The sequence below is a fragment of the Saccopteryx leptura genome, chromosome 6 (assembly GCF_036850995.1).
Source record: "Saccopteryx leptura isolate mSacLep1 chromosome 6, mSacLep1_pri_phased_curated, whole genome shotgun sequence".
Taxonomy (NCBI): domain Eukaryota; kingdom Metazoa; phylum Chordata; class Mammalia; order Chiroptera; family Emballonuridae; genus Saccopteryx; species Saccopteryx leptura.
This window is the reverse complement of record NC_089508.1, coordinates 177,545,099-177,567,558: the sequence shown is the minus strand read 5'-3', so window position 1 is coordinate 177,567,558 and position 22,460 is coordinate 177,545,099. Positions and strand designations below refer to the sequence as shown.

General features: G+C 50.1%; 2 protein-coding genes across 4 annotated transcripts in view; one reads left to right on the top strand and one right to left on the bottom strand.

Moving 5' to 3' along the window:
* CYFIP2 (cytoplasmic FMR1 interacting protein 2) overlaps positions 1–22,460 on the bottom strand; it is a 116,679-nt gene that overhangs the window by 30,249 nt on the left and 63,970 nt on the right. For all 3 annotated transcript variants that reach the window (XM_066344486.1, XM_066344483.1, XM_066344485.1), the window contains 5 exons: positions 21,265–21,464; positions 18,813–18,900; positions 3,161–3,304; positions 1,683–1,773; positions 670–800 (listed from right to left, as the gene is read on the bottom strand). In XM_066344486.1, coding sequence (XP_066200583.1) covers positions 670–800; positions 1,683–1,773; positions 3,161–3,304; positions 18,813–18,900; positions 21,265–21,464 — 654 coding nt within the window. The remainder of the gene's footprint in view (positions 1–669; positions 801–1,682; positions 1,774–3,160; positions 3,305–18,812; positions 18,901–21,264; positions 21,465–22,460) is intronic.
* FNDC9 (fibronectin type III domain containing 9) lies at positions 13,295–18,696 on the top strand. Its single transcript, XM_066343476.1, has 3 exons — positions 13,295–13,388; positions 13,904–14,156; positions 16,062–18,696. Exon 3 carries the CDS (start codon positions 16,069–16,071, stop codon positions 16,747–16,749), a length of 681 nt encoding a protein of 226 aa, XP_066199573.1. The 5' UTR covers positions 13,295–13,388; positions 13,904–14,156; positions 16,062–16,068; the 3' UTR covers positions 16,750–18,696.

The window sequence follows — 22,460 nt, the reverse complement described above, 5'->3', positions numbered from 1 at the left end:
AGACCAGTGCCGTTTCTATGGCAGCCCAGGAGTCCTTATTTGTTCAACGAGTGAACGGAAAATTAAGAAGGCAACAGATGGTCACGGTCCTACCACTCATCAAGGTGGGCAGGTGCGGGACCTACACTCCTCCCAGTGCTTGGATGCTTAGAGCTGTCTGACGTGGCACGGAGGGGTGCGAGCTGGCAGGGGCCTCGGGAATCTGGTTGGGGTGGGCGTGCCTCCCAGCCGAGGACGCTCCCCTCCGCGCTCAGGACTCACCAGGGCTTGCTCTATCAGACTCACCAGGGCTTGCTCTATCAGACTCACCAGGGCTTGCTCTATCAGACTCACCAGGGCTTGCTCTATCAGACTCACCAGGGCTTGCTCTATCAGACTCACCAGGGCTTGCTCTATCAGACTCAGACTCACCAGGGCTTGCTCTATCAGACTCACCACGGCTTGCTCTATCAGACTCAGACTCACCAGGGCTTGCTCTATCAGACTCACCAGGGCTTGCTCTATCAGACTCACCAGGGCCTGCTCTATCAGACTCACCAGGGCTTGCTCTATCAGACTCACCAGGGCTTGCTCTATCAGACTCAGACTCACCAGGGCTTGCTCTATCAGACTCACCAGGGCTTGCTCTATCAGACTCAGACTCACCAGGGCTTGCTCTATCAGACTCACCAGGGCTTGCTCTATCAGCAGGCAGAACAGGATGGCGTTGCCCACCTCCCGCAGGCTCTGGAACACGTCTGTTTTGAGCTCTGCATACTCAATGATGTCCTTCAGCTGGTGATGGAAGAACTCCAGGATCCCTGGCGGACAGGGAGGGGCAGTCAGCGAGAAGTTGACACAGCCCAGCCAGGTTTATGGAAGAGCCCACCGAGCGGCAGGCAGCCCCAGACCTGACTCTGGACCAGCGAAAAGCCCAACCTCGGGCCCGGGGCTAAGATTTCTCTCAGGCTCAGTACTAGAGAAAGATCAGGAGGCTGGTTCCAATCAGTTTTTGGAACAACAACAACAAAATACTACACACATACAAAAAATGAGTAGGTCTGGGCCTTTCCCAGTTCCACCAAAAAGTTGCCTTAATTCCTAATAATGACAGGAATGAACACTTACTTATTGGTGTTAGATACTGCGCTAAGGCCTTTATCTGCAATACCTCATTTGATACTCATAACACCACCATAAACTAGGCACTATTACTCTCGTTTTCAGATGAGGCTCAGAGAGGGTAAGCGGCATGTCCAGAGTCACACAGCTTAGTGTGTGGGGCAGCTGAGACAGAAAACCAGTAGCTTTCGGTCCTAGCCCTTTCCTGTTCTGAGTCATACTGACCCAGCACCTGGCATCTTGGTTTTCAGAAAAAAACACCCTGCGCCCCACTCTCGGTCTCCATCGTTCTGTATTTCCAGGCCCGCTCTCACACCTGCGGTTACAGCAGTCCTGCGCGGCAGGCCCCGCAGGCATCCTTCGCCCTCCCTGGCGTTAGATGATGTAACTGCTCAGAGGGATTAAAAATGGCCCAAGGCTACTATCCCGCTAGCGGCAGAGGGAGGGTGCAAAACGCAGCTCGCTGGTGTGTTAGAGAAGCAAACGTCCCAGGGCAGAAGGCCGGAGCCCTCATCCCGCCACGCGAGGGGTCCGGGTTGTTTTCCTATCACCACCCCTGCCCCTGTCTCGCCATCACCAACCTGGGGAGCCATACTCATGCCGGGGCAAGCGGCATATCTTGGGCATGACTTCGATCAGTGTTTTCACATACTGGAGAATGGTACCCTGGAGCTGAGAAGACAAGAGTACGTGATGGAACAGTCTGCCGTGGCCATGCAGGTACGTGTCCAGGCTGGGCGCTGGGCTACTGGGGGTGGACGGGGGTTCTGCTGGAACCCGTGGTGGAGCGCAATGAACTGAACATGTCCCCTGTCTATTCTTATGTTGAAACCTAGATCCCCAATGTGATGGTATTTGGAGATGGGGTCTTTAGAAGGGGTGATTAGTCATGAGGGTGGAGCCCTCACAATGGGATTAGTGCCCTTGTATGAGGAGACAGGAGAGAGATGATGTCTCTCTCCCGTGTGAGGAGACAGCCAGGAGGAGGGCCCTCACCAGAACCTGACCATGCTTGCCCTGATCTTGACGTCCAGCCTCCAGAACTGTGAGACAGGCCTGTGGCTTAAGCCACCCAGTCTATGGTGTATTTGTTATAGCCGTCCAGGCGGGCTAAGACAGTAGGCTCTGTTCCCTGATTGGTTCTCCCCTAAAGAGGGGGGACGGCCATAAAACAGAAACGGGAGCTTTCTCGTTACTCCTTTGGGCTTACAGACTTTAAGGAAGGCTGTTTCTAGCCATGAGGTCCTTCCTACGGTTGGGGTGCTTACATGAGATCCAGATTAAGGGCTGAAGTGAAACGGGGCCAGGCGGCTGTGCAGACTGAGACACATTCTCTTATTTACGCATGGAAAATCCAGAGCACATTTATCCCTCCCGTGTCCATGGCAGACATCTTTAATCAATTACCACATTTCCCTATGTAACTCTGGATTTAGCTTCACAGTTCATAATTCATGGCTCCACACAGCTGCTACCAGAGAACTGGAGTTAGCCAGTGAATCCTGTTTGCCCTTCCTGACATGGTTATACGTCACTCTTTTATTTCTCTTTTGTCATCTCAAATTTTCAGGAAACTTTCCTTGCTTTGACAGTATTGTGGGGAATTAAATGGACGTTCAGATGACCACACTTGGGGCAGAGACAGAATGGTAATAAAGGGATACAGAATTCGCTTGAGGCCAGTGCAGTATCGGTAGCAGCATTTAGCAAGAAATCCCAAGGGGTAGGAGCGTGGTGATTGATTAGAGATGTCTGCCAGGGGCATGGGAGGTGAAAATGGTAGCACACGCATCATGGGTTTGCCATGCTGAAAGTAGATAACAGGGCACAGGAGGGGACTATGAGCAGTCATTACTAGGCCCTAAAGGTCAATGCCAGGATTGCTGAGTTCAGTCATCAAGAGGAACCAAGGGACGAGGGCAAAGGACTCCCTGGGCGATTTCTACAGACACAACGGAAGTGCGTCTGATTTCACAGGCCAGGTCAAAAGTGAGAGCAGATCATGTTCCTGTCAACCCCACCTGGGCATGTTCCAGGCCCCCCTGTGGCCCCTCCTTACCAAGCTCTTGACGATCTTCAGCAGTTCCTCCATGACCACAGCAATGCCCTGGTAACCCAGGAGTCTGCAGATGGTCTTGAAGTGAGGGGGCCCCACGAAGTTCCTGTAGGAGCTGTAGATGTGGCTGTAGGCGATGTTGAGAGGCTGGAAAACAGAGGATGTGCAAAATCAGCGACTGAGTCCTGAATGGACGCCGGCTGTGTGCTGGTGGGAGGTGTTTTGTTGATAGAAAGGATGGTAGTCAATGGGACACCTGGATCCATGTAAACACAATAAATTAAAATTAATAAAAAAAAGGATGGAAACTTGACGTCATATGCGCGCTCTCACTGGGGACTCCTGTGAATGCTTGCAAGCAAGATGCTGGCCATGGAGAGAGGTGTGGCCAGTGGCCACAGGAGAGAGCCAACAAAGATCACTAGATGGAGCAGTGGGTTCCCAGTGGAAGAGGAGAAAGAACTTCCAGTTGAATATCTCTTTTTTACAGACTCTGGCTACCCATAACTGTCCACACACAAACCAGGACTTCTACAAGTTGAGCTATGGGGTGGGGGGTAAACTGATGATTTTCTCTCGCTAGAGATATTTTTGGTACTAGAAACCGGCTGGAAGAATCATGTAAAAACTCGATAGCTGATTCTCCGACTTTTAGTTGTCTCCATCTATAACGGGGTGGGGTCTTGGGAACGACAGGTGTCTTCATCTATGAAATAAGGGGCTGGATTAAATCAGGGGTTTCCTAATTTTTCACGCAGCAGTCCAAAGGGAAGATGTCACCGGAACTAATGTGATAAACAGGCAGAAGCAGAGATGCTCTGTTTGGGTGCTGGTTGGGGCCTGGGCCCTGGCCCCTGACTGGCCACCTCCATTGTCCTCGGAACTCCAATAAGACATCTTCAATGAAGTAGAGGGATCATAATAATCTCTGTCTGAGGATATATGACCATAATACAGGTCCCAAAATTGCTCTCATTTAGTTATCAAAGTTATCACTGACTGTTTTGAAATGCTGCCACTTACAGAGCACCTCATGCCCGGCTTCCTGAAGCCCTCTGTGAGCATGCTCATTTAATTGACACAACAAATGTATAGATATGGACCATTCTTAGCCCCATTTCACAGATGGGGGAAGTGAGGCACGGGGGTGTGTGTGAATAGCTGGCTCAAGGTCACACCGTTCACAAGTAACTGAGCCCTGATACACCCAGGTAGGTCAGATTCCAAAGCCCATGTTCTTAACCTCTACTTACAATAACTTTGGAATTGAATTCTATTCTAAAACATACCCATTGCTTTTTAGATAAGGTTCCACGTCAAAGCTTAGTTCTGAGTGCAGTTTTCTGGCCTGGAATAATAAAAATCCAGAACACAACCATGCAAATAGGGGAAGACCACATCTGATACCCTACGAGCTGAAATTCTCTCGTAGTTGGCTAGTGAGGAACCTGCATGAATTAAATAGGAACTGAAATGATGCTTTGAAGACTGCAAGATTCTCATCTCCCTCTGGAGTCATCGAGAGAAGGTTTACGCTCAGTCTAGGCTTTGCATTCAAGTATGCTTTAGGATAGATGAATTATTCTAAACTTGACAACAGAAGCATGACAACTGTACACGACGAACACCATGGGGAAACCCACTCACGGCAAGGATTCGTGAGGAACTGAGACACCCACTCATCGGGCAGGCTGAATGATGGTTCGTTTGGTGGGCCCATGCCCACGTGTCGGGGGAGGATCAGAATGCGACAAACAGGCTCTGCACTCAGCACTGATGTGCTGTCACAGTAAACCCTGTCTGAACTCGGCAGACGGGTATCTTTGACGTGGCCCCTAAGGATTTCTAAATGTTATGGGGCAGGAATGGTTTATATGGGGAGGGAAATGTAACTGACTTAGAAGCACAATGCTCACTCACATCGGTGTTCAGCAGATCCTGGAAGTATACACACTGTTGAGTTTGATTTAGCCAGCCATGGGGGCCAGGCCATATGATTTTCTGTGCGGCGCAAACCATTTTAGTGTCAAACAGGGCCGGGTGTAGGGTGAGCTGAGTGAGGCACCTAGATCTCAGGATGTTCGGATGGGCTCACTGTCCTCGGTGAGTGCATCTCAGTCCTGCCCTGTTATCAAAGACCCATTCCGCGTTCACCTGTGCCCATGGCTAGGGGTGAAGAGTATATAACAACCAATAAACAAACCATGGGGGACAAAGACTGACTAGAAAGGGGCCCAAGAGAACTTTCTAGGTGAGGGAAATGCCCTACATGTTGCTCGGGTTGCTGACTGACTACACAGATGTATACACCTTTGTCAAATCTCATGAAAATATATGTACCCTTATGATTTGTGCATTAATGGACTAAGTGGTGGTATCTCCCCAACTTCATATGTGGAAGTCCTAACCCCTATATGTGGAACCTTTGGGAGGTCATTAAGTCATGAGGGTGGAGCCCTCATGAATGGGATTAGTGCCCTTGTAAGAAGAGCTTCCCCACCTCGTCATGTGGGATACAATGAGAACAAGGCCATCCGCAAACCAGGAAGTGGGCTTTCACCAGACACCAGATCTACCAGTGCCTTGATCTTGGACTTCCAAGCCTCTAGGACTAGGTAATAAATAAATGTTGTTCAAGCGCCCTCGTTGACAGTACTCTTGTTATAGCAGCCTGAGCTAACTGCATTTTACTATATATGATTATGTGTCAATATAAAGGAAAATTTAAAAACCCCACTGGGCTCTATCACAGCCTAAGTTTCTTCCCAGCATTTGTTTTCAAGGATTAAAAAACAAAAACCTTAATTTTTCTCCTGAAGTCGACTGCAGCTCGAACCTGCACAGGCACAAAGAAATGGTGACCTGGCTCAGTTCATGGTCGCGAGAAGCGCTCAGCAGTGCACGTGGGCTGCCACGACCCCTTTCCCTACCCCGACCCACACCACGTCCGCTGGGCCTCTCCTAGGAACTCAGTACAGCTCTAGGCCCTGTTCCTTCATCCCTTTCAAATAGCCAATAAGAGGCATTTCTGAGCAGCAGGGAGCTTCCCAATGGACATCCCTGGGGGCAGACAAAAACCCAATCAGCTACTTAATTTTTTCTGTGATTCTATGACTTTTTTTTTTTTTTTTTGCTTTGTCTGAATCTATAGTTATAAACAGGGGTGGGCACATCTGAGTTCAAATTCCAGGTCCATAGATTGGCTAGACTAGATGATCTTGAGCAAATGACTTCATCTCTCTGCTTTGGTTTTCGGAAAAGACGACACCAACTCCAACAGGGCTGCTGGAGGCTGAAACGAGACAGCCGAGACAAAGCGCAGCGCGCGGTGCCCGGCACACCGGGACCAGTGACTGCAACGACAGCGTTCACATTGCTCTGCTGGGTACCTTGCTAAGCAAAGACCAGGGAGGTTCAGCTTCCTGGTCAAACTCCCCCCAACAGTCGTGACGCCCTGAATGTGAAGAGGGGCGTGGATACGCGAAGTAGAATTCTACAAAACACCACGGATGTCCCCCCTGGGGATGTGACAGAGGACAGAGCAGGGACCAGCTGATGAAATGCAGCCAAAATGCCGAGTTTGCTCAATATTTACATTATAGAAAAGGAGAGCTGTCCACCAACACACCGCGCTGGATGGGGGCTGACCCAGCAGCAAGCGTTTGAGCAGAGGAGGCAGAGTAACGCGGCCCAGGGCTGTTGGGAGGAGACCCGCAGGGCGTCAGGGTGGGAAGAGACGTGACCAGCACGCTGTCAGAGGCGCAAGCCCCAGGGACCTTCTGGACGCTCGCCCTTCCTCCCAGTCTTCTTAACCACCCACGGGGTCTCTGGTCCCAAGGTTCCCTTAGCACTTCCTGACAAGCACACGTGAAAATACAGAGTCCTCCCCGGTTCAAGACAGAGGAGAAAAGTAATTTTAAAATGGTTTTACCACCACACACCAGGGTTTAAAAATATCTGCTCAATGCACACAGGCAGCCTCTTGTTGATATGCCTACATCAGGCTTGGGTTCTGGTCTAGACCAGAGGTTCAAGCCTCAGCTGATGACCCCATCTCCGGAAGGACCAGTGTGAACGGAGCAGAATTCAAATCCTTCTAAGTGAACAACGCTCCTCCCTTCCCACCCTCCAAAACACAGCACTCCCATGCAGGAAGAAACACACACACATGCTAAAAAGGGCATGCACACACACAGCCCCGGAGGGCACCCATCTGACCTGCTGGCTCAATAGGAGGCTGGGGCCTATTGAGAAAATGTGGGAATATGGGAGCCTGGGCATTTTCTGAGGTCGGGCAAAGAAAAACAGGAATGCAACAAGACTTGAGACACTGGAAACTCGCTATCAATCTTTTCTATTGAACCAACTTGGCTAACTGACTCCAGTTACGACCCAGGGGCCTATCTTAGAAACGAATGACGTTTAGGATGGCTCACTTTTAACGGCAAGCTAAACAGGCCTCGTGCCATCCACACTGCACAAAATAATTTTATGAGATCTTAAGACATAAACAATCCTGATTCAGGAATTAGAGCCATCTTATTAATGTGACATAAATATGCATTTTAAAAAAAGGCAAAATAGCCTGACTTGTGGTGGCGCAGTGGATAAAGCATCGACCTGGAACACTGAGGTCGCTGATCCGAAATCCTGGGCTTGCCTGGTCAAGGCACATATGCGAGTTGATGCTTCCTGCTCCTCCTCCTCCCCTTTTCTCCCTCTCTCTCCCTTTCTTTCCTTCTCTCCACCTCTTTCCCCTACCTCTCTAAAATGAATAAATAAAATTAAAAAAAGGCAAAATAGTATTTTAAAGAGAGAAATAAACATGGTAAGCTTGATTTGGAGCTCCCAGGCACTATATTATCTGTATGGACCTTTTAAAAGTTGTGATGAAGTAAACACAACATAACAGCTACCCTTTAAGCCATTTTTAAGAGCGGTATATGGGCTTTTAGACATAAGGCCTCTCTTTCACCGGATGGTAAACAGGGCCAGCCACCCCAAACAATGAGACCTATTTATTTGGCAAACTGAATTTGCAAGCAATTTGTCTCTCTTGCTTTCTGGAATCACACTTGCTGTTTTCAGAGATCCCCAAGAGGAATTAAAACTGCTTCTAATTTCCTGTTTCGGTTACAATTTCCCTAATGTTCCTTGAGCCAGGCAAATACCATCAGCCCACCAACACAAACACAGCTCTCTCACTCAGGGGACAGGGAAAACTGCTGATCTGTCCATCCATTCCTTCTGGATGTCTAGTGAGCTGTTGGGCTGGGTCTCCAACATCTGGTGTCTTTGTTGGTCTTCTCAGCTAAGAGGCTGAAAGAGTCAAGGCAACTGCTGTAGAGACCTCACAAAAATGATGCTCCCCCTTTCTTGTCCAATGAATTAAGCTATTTGGAGAAGGCAAGATGGAGAACAGGCACCAAGCCTTCCTGTTCAGAGATACCATACCAACACTGACTAAATTTTTGGAGGAATCCAATGTCATCACTTTTTTATAATCTAATATAATAATGATGATGCATAATGCTTCACGTGTATAATGCTTCCTGTTTATGAATGTTTTCCCCTAATAATGCCTTCATAACTGCCCAGGCGTATTCATTATCTGTGGTTGCCGGAGCAAATTTTCACAAACCTGGTGGCTTACAACAACAGACATTTATTCCCTCATAGTTCTAGACTCTCTAATCCAAAATCAGTATCGCTGGGTTGAAATCAGGTTGGCAGGACTCCACCTCTTCCAGAGACTCTAAAGAAGAATCTGTTCCTTGCATCTTCCAGCTTCTGGTGGCAGCCAGCATTCCTTGGGTTGTGGCCGCAACCCTTCAATCTTCAAATATCTCTGCTAAGATCGAGTCTTCTCTATATGTGTGTAGCCTTCTTCTGTTTCCCTCTTATGAGGACATATATGATGACATTTAGGATCCATTTTGGTAATCCAGGATAATCTTCCTATCAGAAGACCCTTTACTTAATCACCTCTGCAAAGTCCTTTTTCCAAATCAAGTAACATTCCCGGGTACCAAGATTAGGAGCTGACAGATTTGGGGCCATGGTCCAGCCTACCACACCAGGTAAGGCAGGTGCAATCATCCCCACTTAGCAGAGAAGGAATCTAAGTGAAGTGATTTGTCTGAGTGAAATACAAGATAATGTTCTACCATGTGTACCAACTGCCAAAAATCACAGAATGCTCTGGATGGTAGATAAATAATGTGTATAGATCCAGCTGGGATGTACCCAGGTTGCTGCAGCAAAGCTCCTAGGGATGATGACTTATCGGAGAAGGCATCGCAGGAGTATGATGAGTTTCCCAGAGGTCAAATTATGTCTCCGGGGTAGCACGTAGCTAGTGACGACCACACCAACACTTTCTAAAGACAAACATTACCAGGGAATCGCTGGTCTAGCGGAAAGAACGGCATCTCTTGCAAGGCAGCTAGCTGAATGATCAGCTCTGTATCATTTACTTGACTTAGAGGATAGATTTTTTTTAAATTTTTTTTTTTAAAAGAGACAGAGAGAGTCAGAGAGAGGGATAGACAGGGACAGACAGACAGGAACGGAGAGAGATGAGAAGCATCAATCATTAGTTTTTCGTTGTGCATTGTAACACCTTAGTTGTTCATTGATTGCTTTCTCATACATGCCTTGACTGCGGGCCTTCAGCAGACCGAACAACCCCTTGCTCGAGCCAGCGAGCAAGGGCTCAAGCTAGTGAGCTTTTGCTCAAACCAGATGAGCCCTCACTCAAGCTGGCGACCTCAGGGTCTCGAACCTGGGTCTTCCACATCCCAGTCCGATGCTCTATCCACTGTGCCACTGCCTGGTCAGGCAAGAGAATATATTTTTAAAGTTTTGATTCATGTGCTAATCTTGATTACTGAACCAGTTGTTAACGGTCTTTCATTTAACTTCAGCCCTACCCAGAAGTAACAGGGTTCTCAGGCAGGTGGACCCGGTCCCTAGACGCCTGCCTCCAGAAGAGGGAACACTTGCTAACCGTATTTCTCCAAATGCGTCTGGTGTTTTCCTGCTTCTCAGTCGACTACATTCATAAACATGGTTGGGTTCTCTCTGAGCTCTTTTAGTTTCTTGCCTGTTCCCATTATTCTAGAACCCACTATGCTGTGAAGTCCTGTCTCCACCTCTCAGGAGAAGCAAACCACAAGGCAAACAGCAACTGTTCAGTGTTGTTGACTACAGAATGGGGCAGGTCGAATGGCAGTACGTACACCAAAGAGGCCAGCTAGGACTCAGGCCCTGGGGACCAGCAGACCTAGGCTTAAAGCACGGCTCAGCCCCAACCTCGCTGTGTGATAATGGGCAAGTTAATTAACCCCTCTGAGCCTCAGTTTTCCCCTTTGCACGGTAGTGGTAAGAGAGCCTACCTCGAAGAGTTGTTGCATGGATAAAACAAGAAAACACATGCAAAACACATCAAAATACTCTTGATGATTATTTCGAGTTGTAAGAGTTTCACTGGCATCTTTGAACTTCTCTATATTCTTTAGTTTATGTACAACAAACATATACATATTTTTAAAGCTTTTTTTTTTTTTAAAAAATAAAAGGAACGGAAGCCTCAGGCAGGTTATAAACCTTGCCCATTACAGCCTCTCTGGATGAAGCTACATCGAACCCAGGAAATGACTGACCCACAGACCTCTTAGTAATCATCGCTACTCTTGCTAAGCCAGCACTTTGTAGAGAGGGTTCATCTTGCGGCTACAACAACACTGTCAGGCAGGTATTACTGATAGTTGCATTTTACACAAGAGTTCACCTAGGTCTAAAAAGTGAGGAGATTTGTCCAAGGTTACACAGGTGGCTGTGAACCCAGCCTGGGGGATTCAGGGCCTGCACTCTGAACTCTGGGTACCAATGGGCTTTGGGACCCAGCTAAGCCCTCACATGGTCCCTTTACTGCCACCTTCAGGCAGGGCACAGGGACTGCACTCCTGGCTGATTCCCTCTGGCTGTAATCATTCCTGGGGCATACAGCCCGGCCAGACAGCAGCAGAGGCTACGATTTGGACACCTTGCAGCAGGGCCTCCCTGAGAGTGAGGAAGAGTGAGCCTGGCTGGGCGTGACCTCCTGAGGACAGTGTCCCCAGAGATTTTTCCCACTCACCAAGGGTGCTGGGGAAAGGTGACGGCCCAAAGGCATAGGACAAGCCCTGGGCTGGGACTTGGCTTCCACTCCTGGTCCTGCCACGCATCAGTGGCACGGCCTGAGGCATGCCCTCCCTTCTCTCGGGGTCCCTGAAGCCAGAGGAATTCGGAGGCCTCCTATTCAGAACGTCTCAGTTTCTCAGATAAAACCCCCGGTGTCGAACATGGCCTCCAGGAGCATTAAAAATAAAATCCCCCTTTCTTGTGGCGAAAGCTTCAGTTCTGTCTTGTCACACCACAGGCTCCCTAACTGGTATTTTTATTCCCTTAAAATATCCTTTTCAAAGGGCACCTGCAAACTACCGCATTGGCCTTTCTGCGGAGAGGACACTTTCAGGCTCCGTGGGGCGTCACCATTAGCACGGATTACAGCAGATCCCGACAGGCCCCTGGCAAGACTGAGTGCTATGGTTCAGCCACAGAGCACATCTAATCAAGAGACACCGGGCACCCGACCCCACATCCCACAGAGACCCTCGGCCAGGGAGGGGAGCATCTGTGACTCACCAGGCAACCCTTTTTGACTTTTTGATTATCACTGATGTGAATCACAGGGAGACCTTCAGGGGTCCGCTTGGCTCCTTTAGCTAACAACCAAGAAGACAGAAGCTGACTTTTAACAGCACGTAATTTGTGTTGAAATAATTCAGGTTTCAACCTGCGCCAAGGTTGCTGTAACAGGTGACCTCAAACGTGGTGGCTTTATCACCACAGAACTTTATTCTCTATTTCAGGCATGCCCTGTGATCTCCCCCATGGAATGGTGGCAATGTGTTCTTGCAGAGGGGAACGGGAGGGCTGGGAGCTCAGAGGTGGACGGGCCTTTGCGGGAAACAGAACAGGGCCAGGAAGCAGAGCCAGGACTCCTGAAAGCAAAGGAACTTTGGGGATCATCCAACCCAGGGATAGTAAACAACTTCTATTTCTGGTGTCAACTCCAAAGGACTGACTGGAAAGCAGTATCTTGGGGTGCCTGCGTTAAGAAGGACTCCGAGGCTGTGTTTCTGAGCCCTGATGGACGGAGTGCTGTATTAGTTCCCTGGGGCCACTGTAACAAATTACAACATACGTGGTGGCTTAAAACAGAAATCTCACGGTTTCAAAGTCCAGAAGGCTGAAATCAAGGGTTCAGCAGGGCCAGGCTCCCTCTGAAGGCTTTAGGAGAGAATCCTTGCACCTCCAGCTCCTGGTGACCCTGGCGTGCCTAGGTTTAGGGCCTCCTCACTCTAATCTCTGCCTCTGTCTCCACTCGGCTTCTTCCCTTGGTGTCTCTCTGTGTGGATATCTCCCTCTCCTTTTTTTTTTTTTCCTGAAGCTGGAAACAGGGAGAGACAGTCAGACAGACTCCCGCATGCGCCCGACCGGGATCCACCCGGGACGCCCACCAGGGGGCGACGCTCTGCCCACCAGGGGGCGATGCTCTGCCCATCCTGGGCGTCGCCATGTTGCGACCAGAGCCACTCTAGCGCCTGAGGCAGAGGCCAGAGCCATCCCCAGCGCCCGGGCCATCTTTGCTCCAATGGAGCCTTGGCTGCGGGAGGGGAAGAGAGAGACAGAGAGGAAAGTGCGGCGGAGGGGTGGAGAAGCAAATGGGCGCTTCTCCTGTGTGCCCTGGCCGGGAATCGAACCCGGGTCCTCCGCACGCTAGGCTGACGCTCTACCGCTGAGCCAACTGGCCAGGGCTCCTTTTTCTTATAAAGACACCGGTCACTGGATTTAGGACTCTCTCTAAATCTAGTAGTATAAGCTCATTTTGAGATCCTTAAACCAATTAGTTCTACAAAGGCCTTATTTCCAAATAAGGTCACATTCTGAGCTTCTGCATGGACCTGAATTTGGAGGGGAGGCACTCAGACCAACCCAGTACAATTTGGTCCATGTCAGGCTTGCCAAACCATCACGGTTTAGCAACGACATGGGTTCAGGACTGGACAGAGGCAGTGCTCCTGTCTTCAGTCTGCCACCCGATACAGCCCATGCTCACAGCTTTCCACGGGACGGAACTGAGGCCCAGAGATGAAAAGACTGTGGACCAGTGTCATATACCCAGGTAATGCCACAGGAGACCGGAATACAGAGGTGGGGTGGGGGATGGGAGTGGGTGGGGTGAGGTAGAGATGACATTACTGTTTTAGTTGTGGGGTAACGGAGAAGGGCATTTTGCATTTGAAACCATTGTCCAAAGAGGAGCTAGATGGGGAAAAACAAACAAAAATACCAAACAAATGATAACGAGCCAATTAGAAAATTTAGTAGCCTTGGAAGAATTAACGTATTTTTCGCTCCATAATACATCTCCCCCCCCAAAGAGGAGGGGGAAATGCTCGTGCGTCTTATGGAGTGAAAGATACAGTATTTTATTAAATATTTTAACACACCATTTGGTTCAGAATTTTTTTTTCTTATTTTCTTCCTTAAAACCCCAGGTGTGTCTTATGGTCAGGTGCATCTTATGGAGCAAAAAATACGGTAGTACCGTAGCAAGGATCCGTTTGTAGCAGATTGTCTGCCTTTTCTTTGTTTGTTTTCCCCCAAATAAACGAGAGCTCCTCTCACTGGTGAAAGCCTTTCCAGACTGGTCCTGGAAAACATCGTGTGTACATATGCCTGCTGGTTGCCATGGTGAGTGATGCTGATCCGAAGAAAGGAATAATGTGAGCGTTGGGGGCGACAGTGGGATTACTCAGACGGTGGCGAGAGAGACATCAAGGAGAGCCCAGAGCAGAGGAGGGGAAAGGAGCCATTGCCCTAACGTGGGTCCACCCTGCCTCCGAAGGCTACGTTCTCACCCAGGTCCCCAGCTTTCCGCAAGCATCAGGTAAGGGACATAAATGGCTCTTCTTGGGAATGGAAGTGGCTTTTGCTTTCACACTCTGCTTGGAGGAGGGCCAGGCAAGGGTAATAGGAATAGCTACAAAGAGGGGGGAATTTCCAAACAGCAGCAGAGGAAGAAAAATAAATAAGGAAAACTGTTTTGGTCCTAAAAACAGAGGATGCTGATAGCGTCCTCACACAAAGCTCTTAAAAATGTCTGCTGTCAGGAGCTCAGTCTGCTGAGACAACCAGCAGCAGAGGGCAGGTGGAGAACAGAGTCATGACCAGAAACAGACTCCTGATCACCCCTGACGGGAGGGTTTTGCAAGGGCCGTTGCCCCTATGTCTTTAGTAATGAATTAAGCTCTTTCACGGGGGCCAGAAGCATATTTACAGGGATGTGTGGGGTACTGTGGATGGCTGTGTACGAGATGGAGACCGATGGAGGGAGTGTAAATATTCACTCTCCTTCACAATGACCTCCCCTGGAGGGATCTGAGCACACCTGTCTCGTCATCCCCTTCAGACCCTATTTTTCTGAAATTTCCAGGCAAATAGAAACAACTACTCCCCTTCCTGAGCATTTTAGATCGCTGTCCTCCTCAGAGAAGAGAAACAGTAACTGAAAAATAACCCGTCCACGCTGCGCACTTTCCTGCAGCTCTGGGAACACGGCACGGAACCGGGAGGTCGGAGGGAGGCAGGCAGGAGCGGGGACAGAGCAGCTCCTGACGGAGATCAGTTTGGCTCAATACCCAATTCTGGTTAAAATCTGATTTTTTTTTTTTTTTTACACTACAATGTGGCAACCGAACACAAAACCTTCTGTGTTTCACGTGCCAGGAGAAACAAAGAACAGAGCGGGGGAGACCTGTCCGTCCGCACACACAGGTTGAACACGGCCAGTCCTGGAGTTTTAGATTGGGGGAACTCAGTGACGGGGGAAACACACAGAATTAAAAAGAAATGAAGGCCGAAGTGAGAGGGCTGGCCATCTGAAGGGTTTGATTTGTCTGGAAAAACGGCAACGGCTCTCAGGACGGGCACCTCGTTCCACACCAACCTTCTTTTACTAAAACCCAGCAGTCTTGTGTTAGGAAAATCCAGTGGTTACAGAGCTTGGAGTCTGGTTCTTAATAGCTGAGTCCTCAGATAGCTCCCCTGTGAAAGCAGGGACCTAGCTCAGAGCATGACCCGTGACAGGGCACCGGCTTGCTAACTGTCGGTGGCGATTACCATTATTAACGCTCCTAGTTACCAGCAGCAGCACCTAGACCCAGTTACGCTGGTGTTAGGAGCTGACTGTATTGACCTATGAAAACTAATTTCATGGGTACCTTTGGCTTTGGAAACACAAACGAAACAAGAGCAGAGGCTGTGGGGAGAAATCAGCTGCTAATGAGTAACAATGCAAATGTCCTCTTCACACGGGCCACAGAATGTTCTAGATGGCTCAGCTACCAGCACTTAGAGCAGATGCAGCAGGTCCAGAAGGGAAATTTAGGTGAAACACTTGCCTGACTCGGAGGTCACAGAACTGTGGTGACTAATGCAGGAACTCTGAGCTTGTCCTAATTCCTCCTTTAATGGCCTTTTTTTAAAGGGTTGGGAACATGTTGTATTTAAAGACTCTCAGCCAGAGCAGGCTGAGGCTGAGGGATGTGGGCCCATCTTTCTTAGGTCTGAAGGCGACCAGCTTTGGTATGAAAGAGCCCTGATTTGAAGGTGTGTCCTGCCACTGGTTAGCCAAGCCTAGATGAGTAACATTGCCTCTCGGCCTCCATTGCTGTCTGTAAAATGGGGGCAATATTAGTCTCCATCTCAAATGCTTAATAAACAGTGGCTATGATGATTACAAATAAATAGTCAAATAAGGGGAAGTCACTCTTCACTTTGGTTCTGGTTGCAGAATCAGGATGAACATCGAGGTCGGGAACGTTTCTTACACGGGAGCCATCATTTCCTGGTCGTCCTCGGAGCCCTGCCTGGAGGACGACTACCATATCATGTACAGGCCCAACTGGAACAGCATCTTCTCTGGCTATCTGCGCCACGGCTTCCACCGCGAGGAGAAGGTGCCGCGAACAATCAGCTCCGTGGCGCTGGAGCACCTCGCCCCTTCCACTTACTACTTCTTGTGCATCAGCTGCAAGAAGACCGTCTTCCCATACAGGCACTACTGCACCATGTTCCACACCCTGGATAGGAATCCCCTGACTTCTGGAAGCCTCGTGGTGGATCCCCGCATCTCCCTGTGGGTCCTGATGGCCATTCTGCTGGCCTGCTTCACAGCCGTCATGGCTTTCATCTGTGTCCAGTTCTGGTGCATCCGTTGCCACGAGCCTCGCTGGGCTTACAGAGCCGGCCACATGGCGGTAGCCAATGGGTTGGTGAGATGGCCAGAGGATGCCCCGGCTGCTGGTCAGAGGGAGGAAGACCAGCAGGGGCTCCCACTGGCAGAAATGCCACGCGAGGATTCCGGAGCCGGAGAGGAACCTGAAGCTGAAGTGGAAGCAGACCAGGATGCCCCCAATGTGGGTGTCCCCCAGAGGGGGGGTGGTGATCAACCCATCATTCAGCCTCATTTTGAGAAGTGAGGGGGGGAGGAGGTAGCCTCAGCATGTAGCATAAAACCCTCTGTGCAGTAGTTCCTTCGTAAAAATGTGTCTGTAGACTGCCCGTGTCTCCCCTCCACTGTCAGTGTTCTTGTGGACCCTCTGGGTTCAATGAATGCCCTGGGACAAAGCTTCTCACTCGGGAGGACACAGACCCCCCCGCCAATGGTGTGCTAAGGGAGAAACATGGCATCTCTTGGGTGGGGGAGTCCACTGGGGGTGGGGCCGTTCAAAAATTTAAAGATTATTTCAATACTAAAGCGAATATGAATATCTACTGCTCACAAAAATTAAGGGATATTTCAAAATGAATATGAAGCGATAAAATATCCCCTAATTTTTTGTGAGCAGTCTATTATGAGGTAGAAAGGGAAATTTGCATGACTTAAATAAAACACAAGAGTTCTAGGAAATTCTGGAGTTGAAGACGGGCTCTCGGAGCTGTGTCTCAGTCAGCTTGCACGCACAAGGGCCGTCTCCTGTGCTGTTGGGGGCATTGTTTAGAAAGGTGTGAGAGGCTTGCTCTCGAGTGTTTTCCAACTTTCAGGCAATCACATACCACCTGGTACATCATTTTCATTTTTCTTAAAGCCATATACTATCCTTACTATTTTTAAATTGACTCATTTATTTTACAACTCAAACTTATTTTAAAAGGTAGCCTTATAATACTCCAAAAATGAATACCAGCACCCTCCCACTATAAACAGAAGAAACATAATAGAATGAAAACAAAATAATAAATTTGACTTCCATATACCACCTCCTAATGATTCCTAAAGGTTTAAGGCCTGCTTTCTAATCTTTGATAAAAAGGGAGATTAACAAGCACTGGAAAAGTATTAAAGACCTATTAGCACCAATGGAAGTCTTTCTCCTTGATATAATCCACAAGGTTTGAAAGAGAATTGAAAAGGGAGGTGTTTTTACTTTGCGAGCCACTCGTATTTGATGCCAGGCCTGTGAACTATCGAAAGTCCTGTCTGTCGGCGTCCCCTGGTTTGGGACAGTTGCCTTGACCAGAGGGGCTGCTCTGGAGGATACCTGCCCCTTCCAGCATCCTCCCACGACCTCTCAGCCCGAGTAGCGGGAACGCATCCTGGTTCATCACGCTTCCTAATCCAGGGCTCCCCGACCCAGAGGACAACCTTTCCTGACAATGTTATATTCATCCAGTCAGTTCCTCTCCTAAGTTCATCTGAAACCGGGGTCAAAGGTGGCCATTTTTAGCCCATCGCAAGGAGAAATGTTGGCTTTTTTGTTGATGATACATTTCACCTTTTCAGCGGCATTCTTTAGTCCTCCTATAACCGCCCTCCGCTCCCCCCGCCCCAGGGTAAGAGGTGACCCTCCTACAGGTGCTGTGGTGATGGTGAGCCTCTGTGGACATTGTTCCCCTGTCGCCACTATGGGTGTGGAAATGGAACTTGAGAAGGGCAGAGGTGATGTCTGTTTTAATCTCTACTATATCCCTAGCATGTAAAATCTATCCCAGTGTCTGGCCTATAGTGGGTGCTTAATAAATGTCTGTTTAAGGAATGGCAACGGACCAAAGGTCCAGAGCCAGCACTATTGAGGATGTTTAGTTAGTTAGCGTCAGGACGTGTACGTGTGACAAAGTTGCAGACAAGGGAAATGGGTTTCTTAGTTCTAGCTCCAGTCAACTGGATTTCCTTCAAAGCTCCACTTTTCCAACCACTCCCTTTCTGCAGATCCTTATATTTACAAAGCACACATCCCAGACTTGTGGGACGATACCACAGTGAATCGACTGAGAAACTGGAGGCATCAGGAAAGGCCAGGACGAGAAACCCTCTGCATGCACTATCCCACTCCCCTCCCCAGAGATTTCCTGTGCAGGATCCAGCCCCTGGTCTGAGTTCACCCCCTTCCTTGCTAGTTGTGAACAAATAAAGATGAATAAGCTCACAGTCGTCTCCGCCTGGACCTCACTGCCGCCTTGCTACCTCCACACCTTGCTTTTCCGATTCAGTGCTTCTGCTCCCTAGCCCTCTGAGAAGTAGGACACGGGCAAGACTACTCACCTTGGACCCATAGAGGTAATAAGGCTGGACGTTGGCGGGTTTATCTCTTTGCGGTTCTTGGGTGAAAGGAATGGCAGTTCGGACAAAACTAGGAGGAGAAAGAGATGGGGCAGGAGTTAACGAGTCCTGATATTCCTCAGGGGACATGGGATAGTGGGAGCCCTTCTTGACGAGGTTCAACCACGCCATTTCTTAGGGGGCTGCCTATAAAGGTACCGACGCTCTCTGACATGCTCCCAGTTTAACTACTCTCTCCACAGATGGGAAAACTATAGTCCAGATTCCCAGGCTTGATTTGGGGCTTGGGGCTGCTCAGAATAGTGGGCGGGGTCTGACATGGTCTTCTCCGTCCCCCCCCCCCCACCTCTCCACCCTCAGCTGGGCTTCTCAGGAGCAGCATTTTGTAAACTCTTTCTGTAAAGGCCCAGACAGCAAACATTTTTAGCTTTGCCAGCCAGATGGTCTCTGCCCCAAATACTCAGCTCTGCTGGTAGTGAGTGTGAAAGCACCCGTAAACAATAGTAAATGAATGAGCAAGGCTGAGTTCTTGTGAATTTCAAATAATTTCCACTTGTCACCGAATTATCATTCTTCTTTGGGTTATTTTCCTTCAAGCATTTAAAAACATCAGTCCCATTCTTAGCTCCTGGGCTGTACAGAAATAGTTGGGAACTAGATGCGGCTGGCTGGTGGGCCAGGGTCTGCAGACTTCTGCTCAAGTAGGCTGAAAGTCCCAAATCTTCAGAGAACAGGAAGTGCATCTCGCTAAGTACGTGGGATCAGGAGCATCTGTGGATGCCTCCCAGGCCTTTCATTCATTCAACACAAACTTACTTAATGCCAGCCCTGAGGATACGGGGAGGACCTGGAACCAGTTTTGCTCAATTCTTATGTACTTATTTTGTACATGAATACGTCTCACCTCTTGCACCACCAGGTTTTGAACCTCCGTGGGTGGAAGGGATTAGCTCATTTGCATGTGTGTGCTCTGCACGTGTATGCCTGTTGGTTTGCACACGTGTTCTCATGTGTGGATGTCCTCACAACAGTACCATCTGGTCATGTCCCTCCCCTTCCTTAAACTCTCCCAAGATTCGTAAATGCTTGATCCTATGTGGCCTGGGAGGCAGTGCGCAGCCTGGTCCTGGCCCCCTGCGTCCTGCGTCTCTCTGACGGCTCCATTCCCTATCCCACCCCTGCGTCCTGCGTCTCTCTGACGGCTCCATTCCCTATCCCACCCCTACGTCCTGCGTCTCTCTGACGGCTCCATTCCCTATCCCACCCCTGCGTCCTGCGTCTCTCTGACGGCTCCATTCCCTATCCCACCCCTGCGTCCTGCGTCTCTCTGACGGCTCCATTCCCTATCCCACCCCTGCGTCCTGCGTCTCTCTGACGGCTCCATTCCCTATCCCACCCCTGCGTCCTGCGTCTCTCTGACGGCTCCATTCCCTATCCCACCCCTGCGTCCTGCGTCTCTCTGACGGCTCCATTCCCTATCCCACCCCTGCGTCCTGCGTCTCTCTGACGGCTCCATTCCCTATCCCACCCCTGCGTCCTGCGTCTCTCTGACGGCTCCATTCCCTATCCCACCCCTGCGTCCTGCGTCTCTCTGACGGCTCCATTCCCTATCCCACCCCTGCGTCCTGCGTCTCTCTGACGGCTCCATTCCCTATCCCACCCCTGCGTCCTGCGTCTCTCTGACGGCTCCATTCCCTATCCCACCCCTGCGTCCTGCGTCTCTCTGACGGCTCCATTCCCTATCCCACCCCTGCGTCCTGCGTCTCTCTGACGGCTCCATTCCCTATCCCACCCCTGCGTCCTGCGTCTCTCTGACGGCTCCATTCCCTATCCCACCCCTGCGTCCTGCGTCTCTCTGACGGCTCCATTCCCTATCCCACCCCTGCGTCCTGCGTCTCTCTGACGGCTCCATTCCCTATCCCACCCCTGCGTCCTGTGTCTCTCTGACGGCTCCATTCCCTATCCCACCCGCTCCCCCCTCCCTAGCTTCCCGCTCCCTAGAAACTTGGCCTGGAATGCTTTTCTCCTTCCTGCTTTATTTATTTCTCCTCCTCCTCCTCCTCCTCCGCACTGCAACTCAGGCACACTTCCTCAGAGGAGGAAGCCTCTCCCGAGGTCTGCACTGCCTCCTGGGCTGTGTCAGGTGCTGCTGCTCTCTCTCAGGGCTCTGCGGGCTCTCTTCCGTCTCCACGTTCACTGCTTATCCCGGCACATTTATCACGCGATCAATCTCTTGATCAGTCATGTAATTATTTGCTCTAGTCTGAGGGCTCCAAGGGGCAGGAAGGTGTCTGCCTATCCCCTGCACAGAGCCTGCCCGCAGGAGGGGCTCCGGGAGGTGCCATCAGGAAGTCGCTGACACCTGTGCTGAGCCTTGTTTGCGCCCCGGGCCCCACCCCCCCACCCCCCACCCCCTGCGTGGGGCCTCCCTCACCGGTTGGTGGACCCGTTGTAGCAGTAGTTGGGGAGGAAGTCGAAGTTCAGCTCCCAGAAGACGTGCAGGGTGATGCGGCCGTAGGGCGCGGACACGTTGTGGTTGGCCTCCCGGAACATGGCGTCGAAGCTGTCCAGGGTCATGTGCTTGCACAGCAGCCGGTGCGTGAGCCGGTTGATCTCCAGCAGCCACTCCAGCTCCTGGCCAGAGAGAGAACCCGCAGCCGCTGAGGACCTCCACACACGCCGTACAGGTGTGCACCACTCCATCTTACTGACTGACGCCTGTCACGCAGGCGGGAGCCCCTCACACCACTTCCTGCTCCCGACGTGGGGACCAGGACCCCGGCAGTGGCATGTGACAGCGTTCCCTTCTTCTGAGCAGTTGAAGGAATCAGCAGACATTGCTGAGGGTGACTGCATGCCTGTCCCAGGAAGGGGACCACAAACGACACGGAAATCCTCTGTCTGTTCCCCTCTGGGTACAAACCATGCCGACTGGCTTTCCAGATTCCCTATTATGAGGGAAAGCCCGTCCCTCAGTGTCACAAGTACAGTAGAAGGAAGTTGTGACTATATCTCTACCTTGCATTAAACAATCACACTAGGTGCCTTAGGTCAGATCACATGAAACTACTGATATCTTAGGCCAAACACCATCAAGTATCAGTAATTTCATACGGTTCCACCTAATATGTGCCAAGCACTATTTTAAGCACTTTATTTAATCCTAAAACAAACAAAACCCTATAAAGTCAATATTATTGCTATCCTTACTTTGCACGACTAGAGAAACCAGAGCTTTGAGAAGTTAACTTGGCTTCAAATCCAGGAAGCTAGGCTCCCAAGTCCATATTCCTAACACTGTATAGAAATTCTGAAAATAGCTGGGAGCAGAGAGTCCTCTCCTTTGGACTGCAGGTCCCTTGGTCACACAGGGGTTGGTCACACTGGCAGAGGTGTGGCTGCCAGCTATGGACAAGCAATCTGCTGTTGGCCCACAATGACCAAGGACCTGAGAGAGCCGTGGGCCCTGATTGTTGGAGTCCAACCTGTGGGCAGAGAATGGCGCAGAGAGGATGTTATCCAGACACAATGGGACAATGCACTTGCTGAGAAGTCAGACAGCGAACCCCTTTGGCTCCCTGCGGTCCCTCATCACATCGCTATTGGAAAGAACAGAGTGTAGCCTCTTGC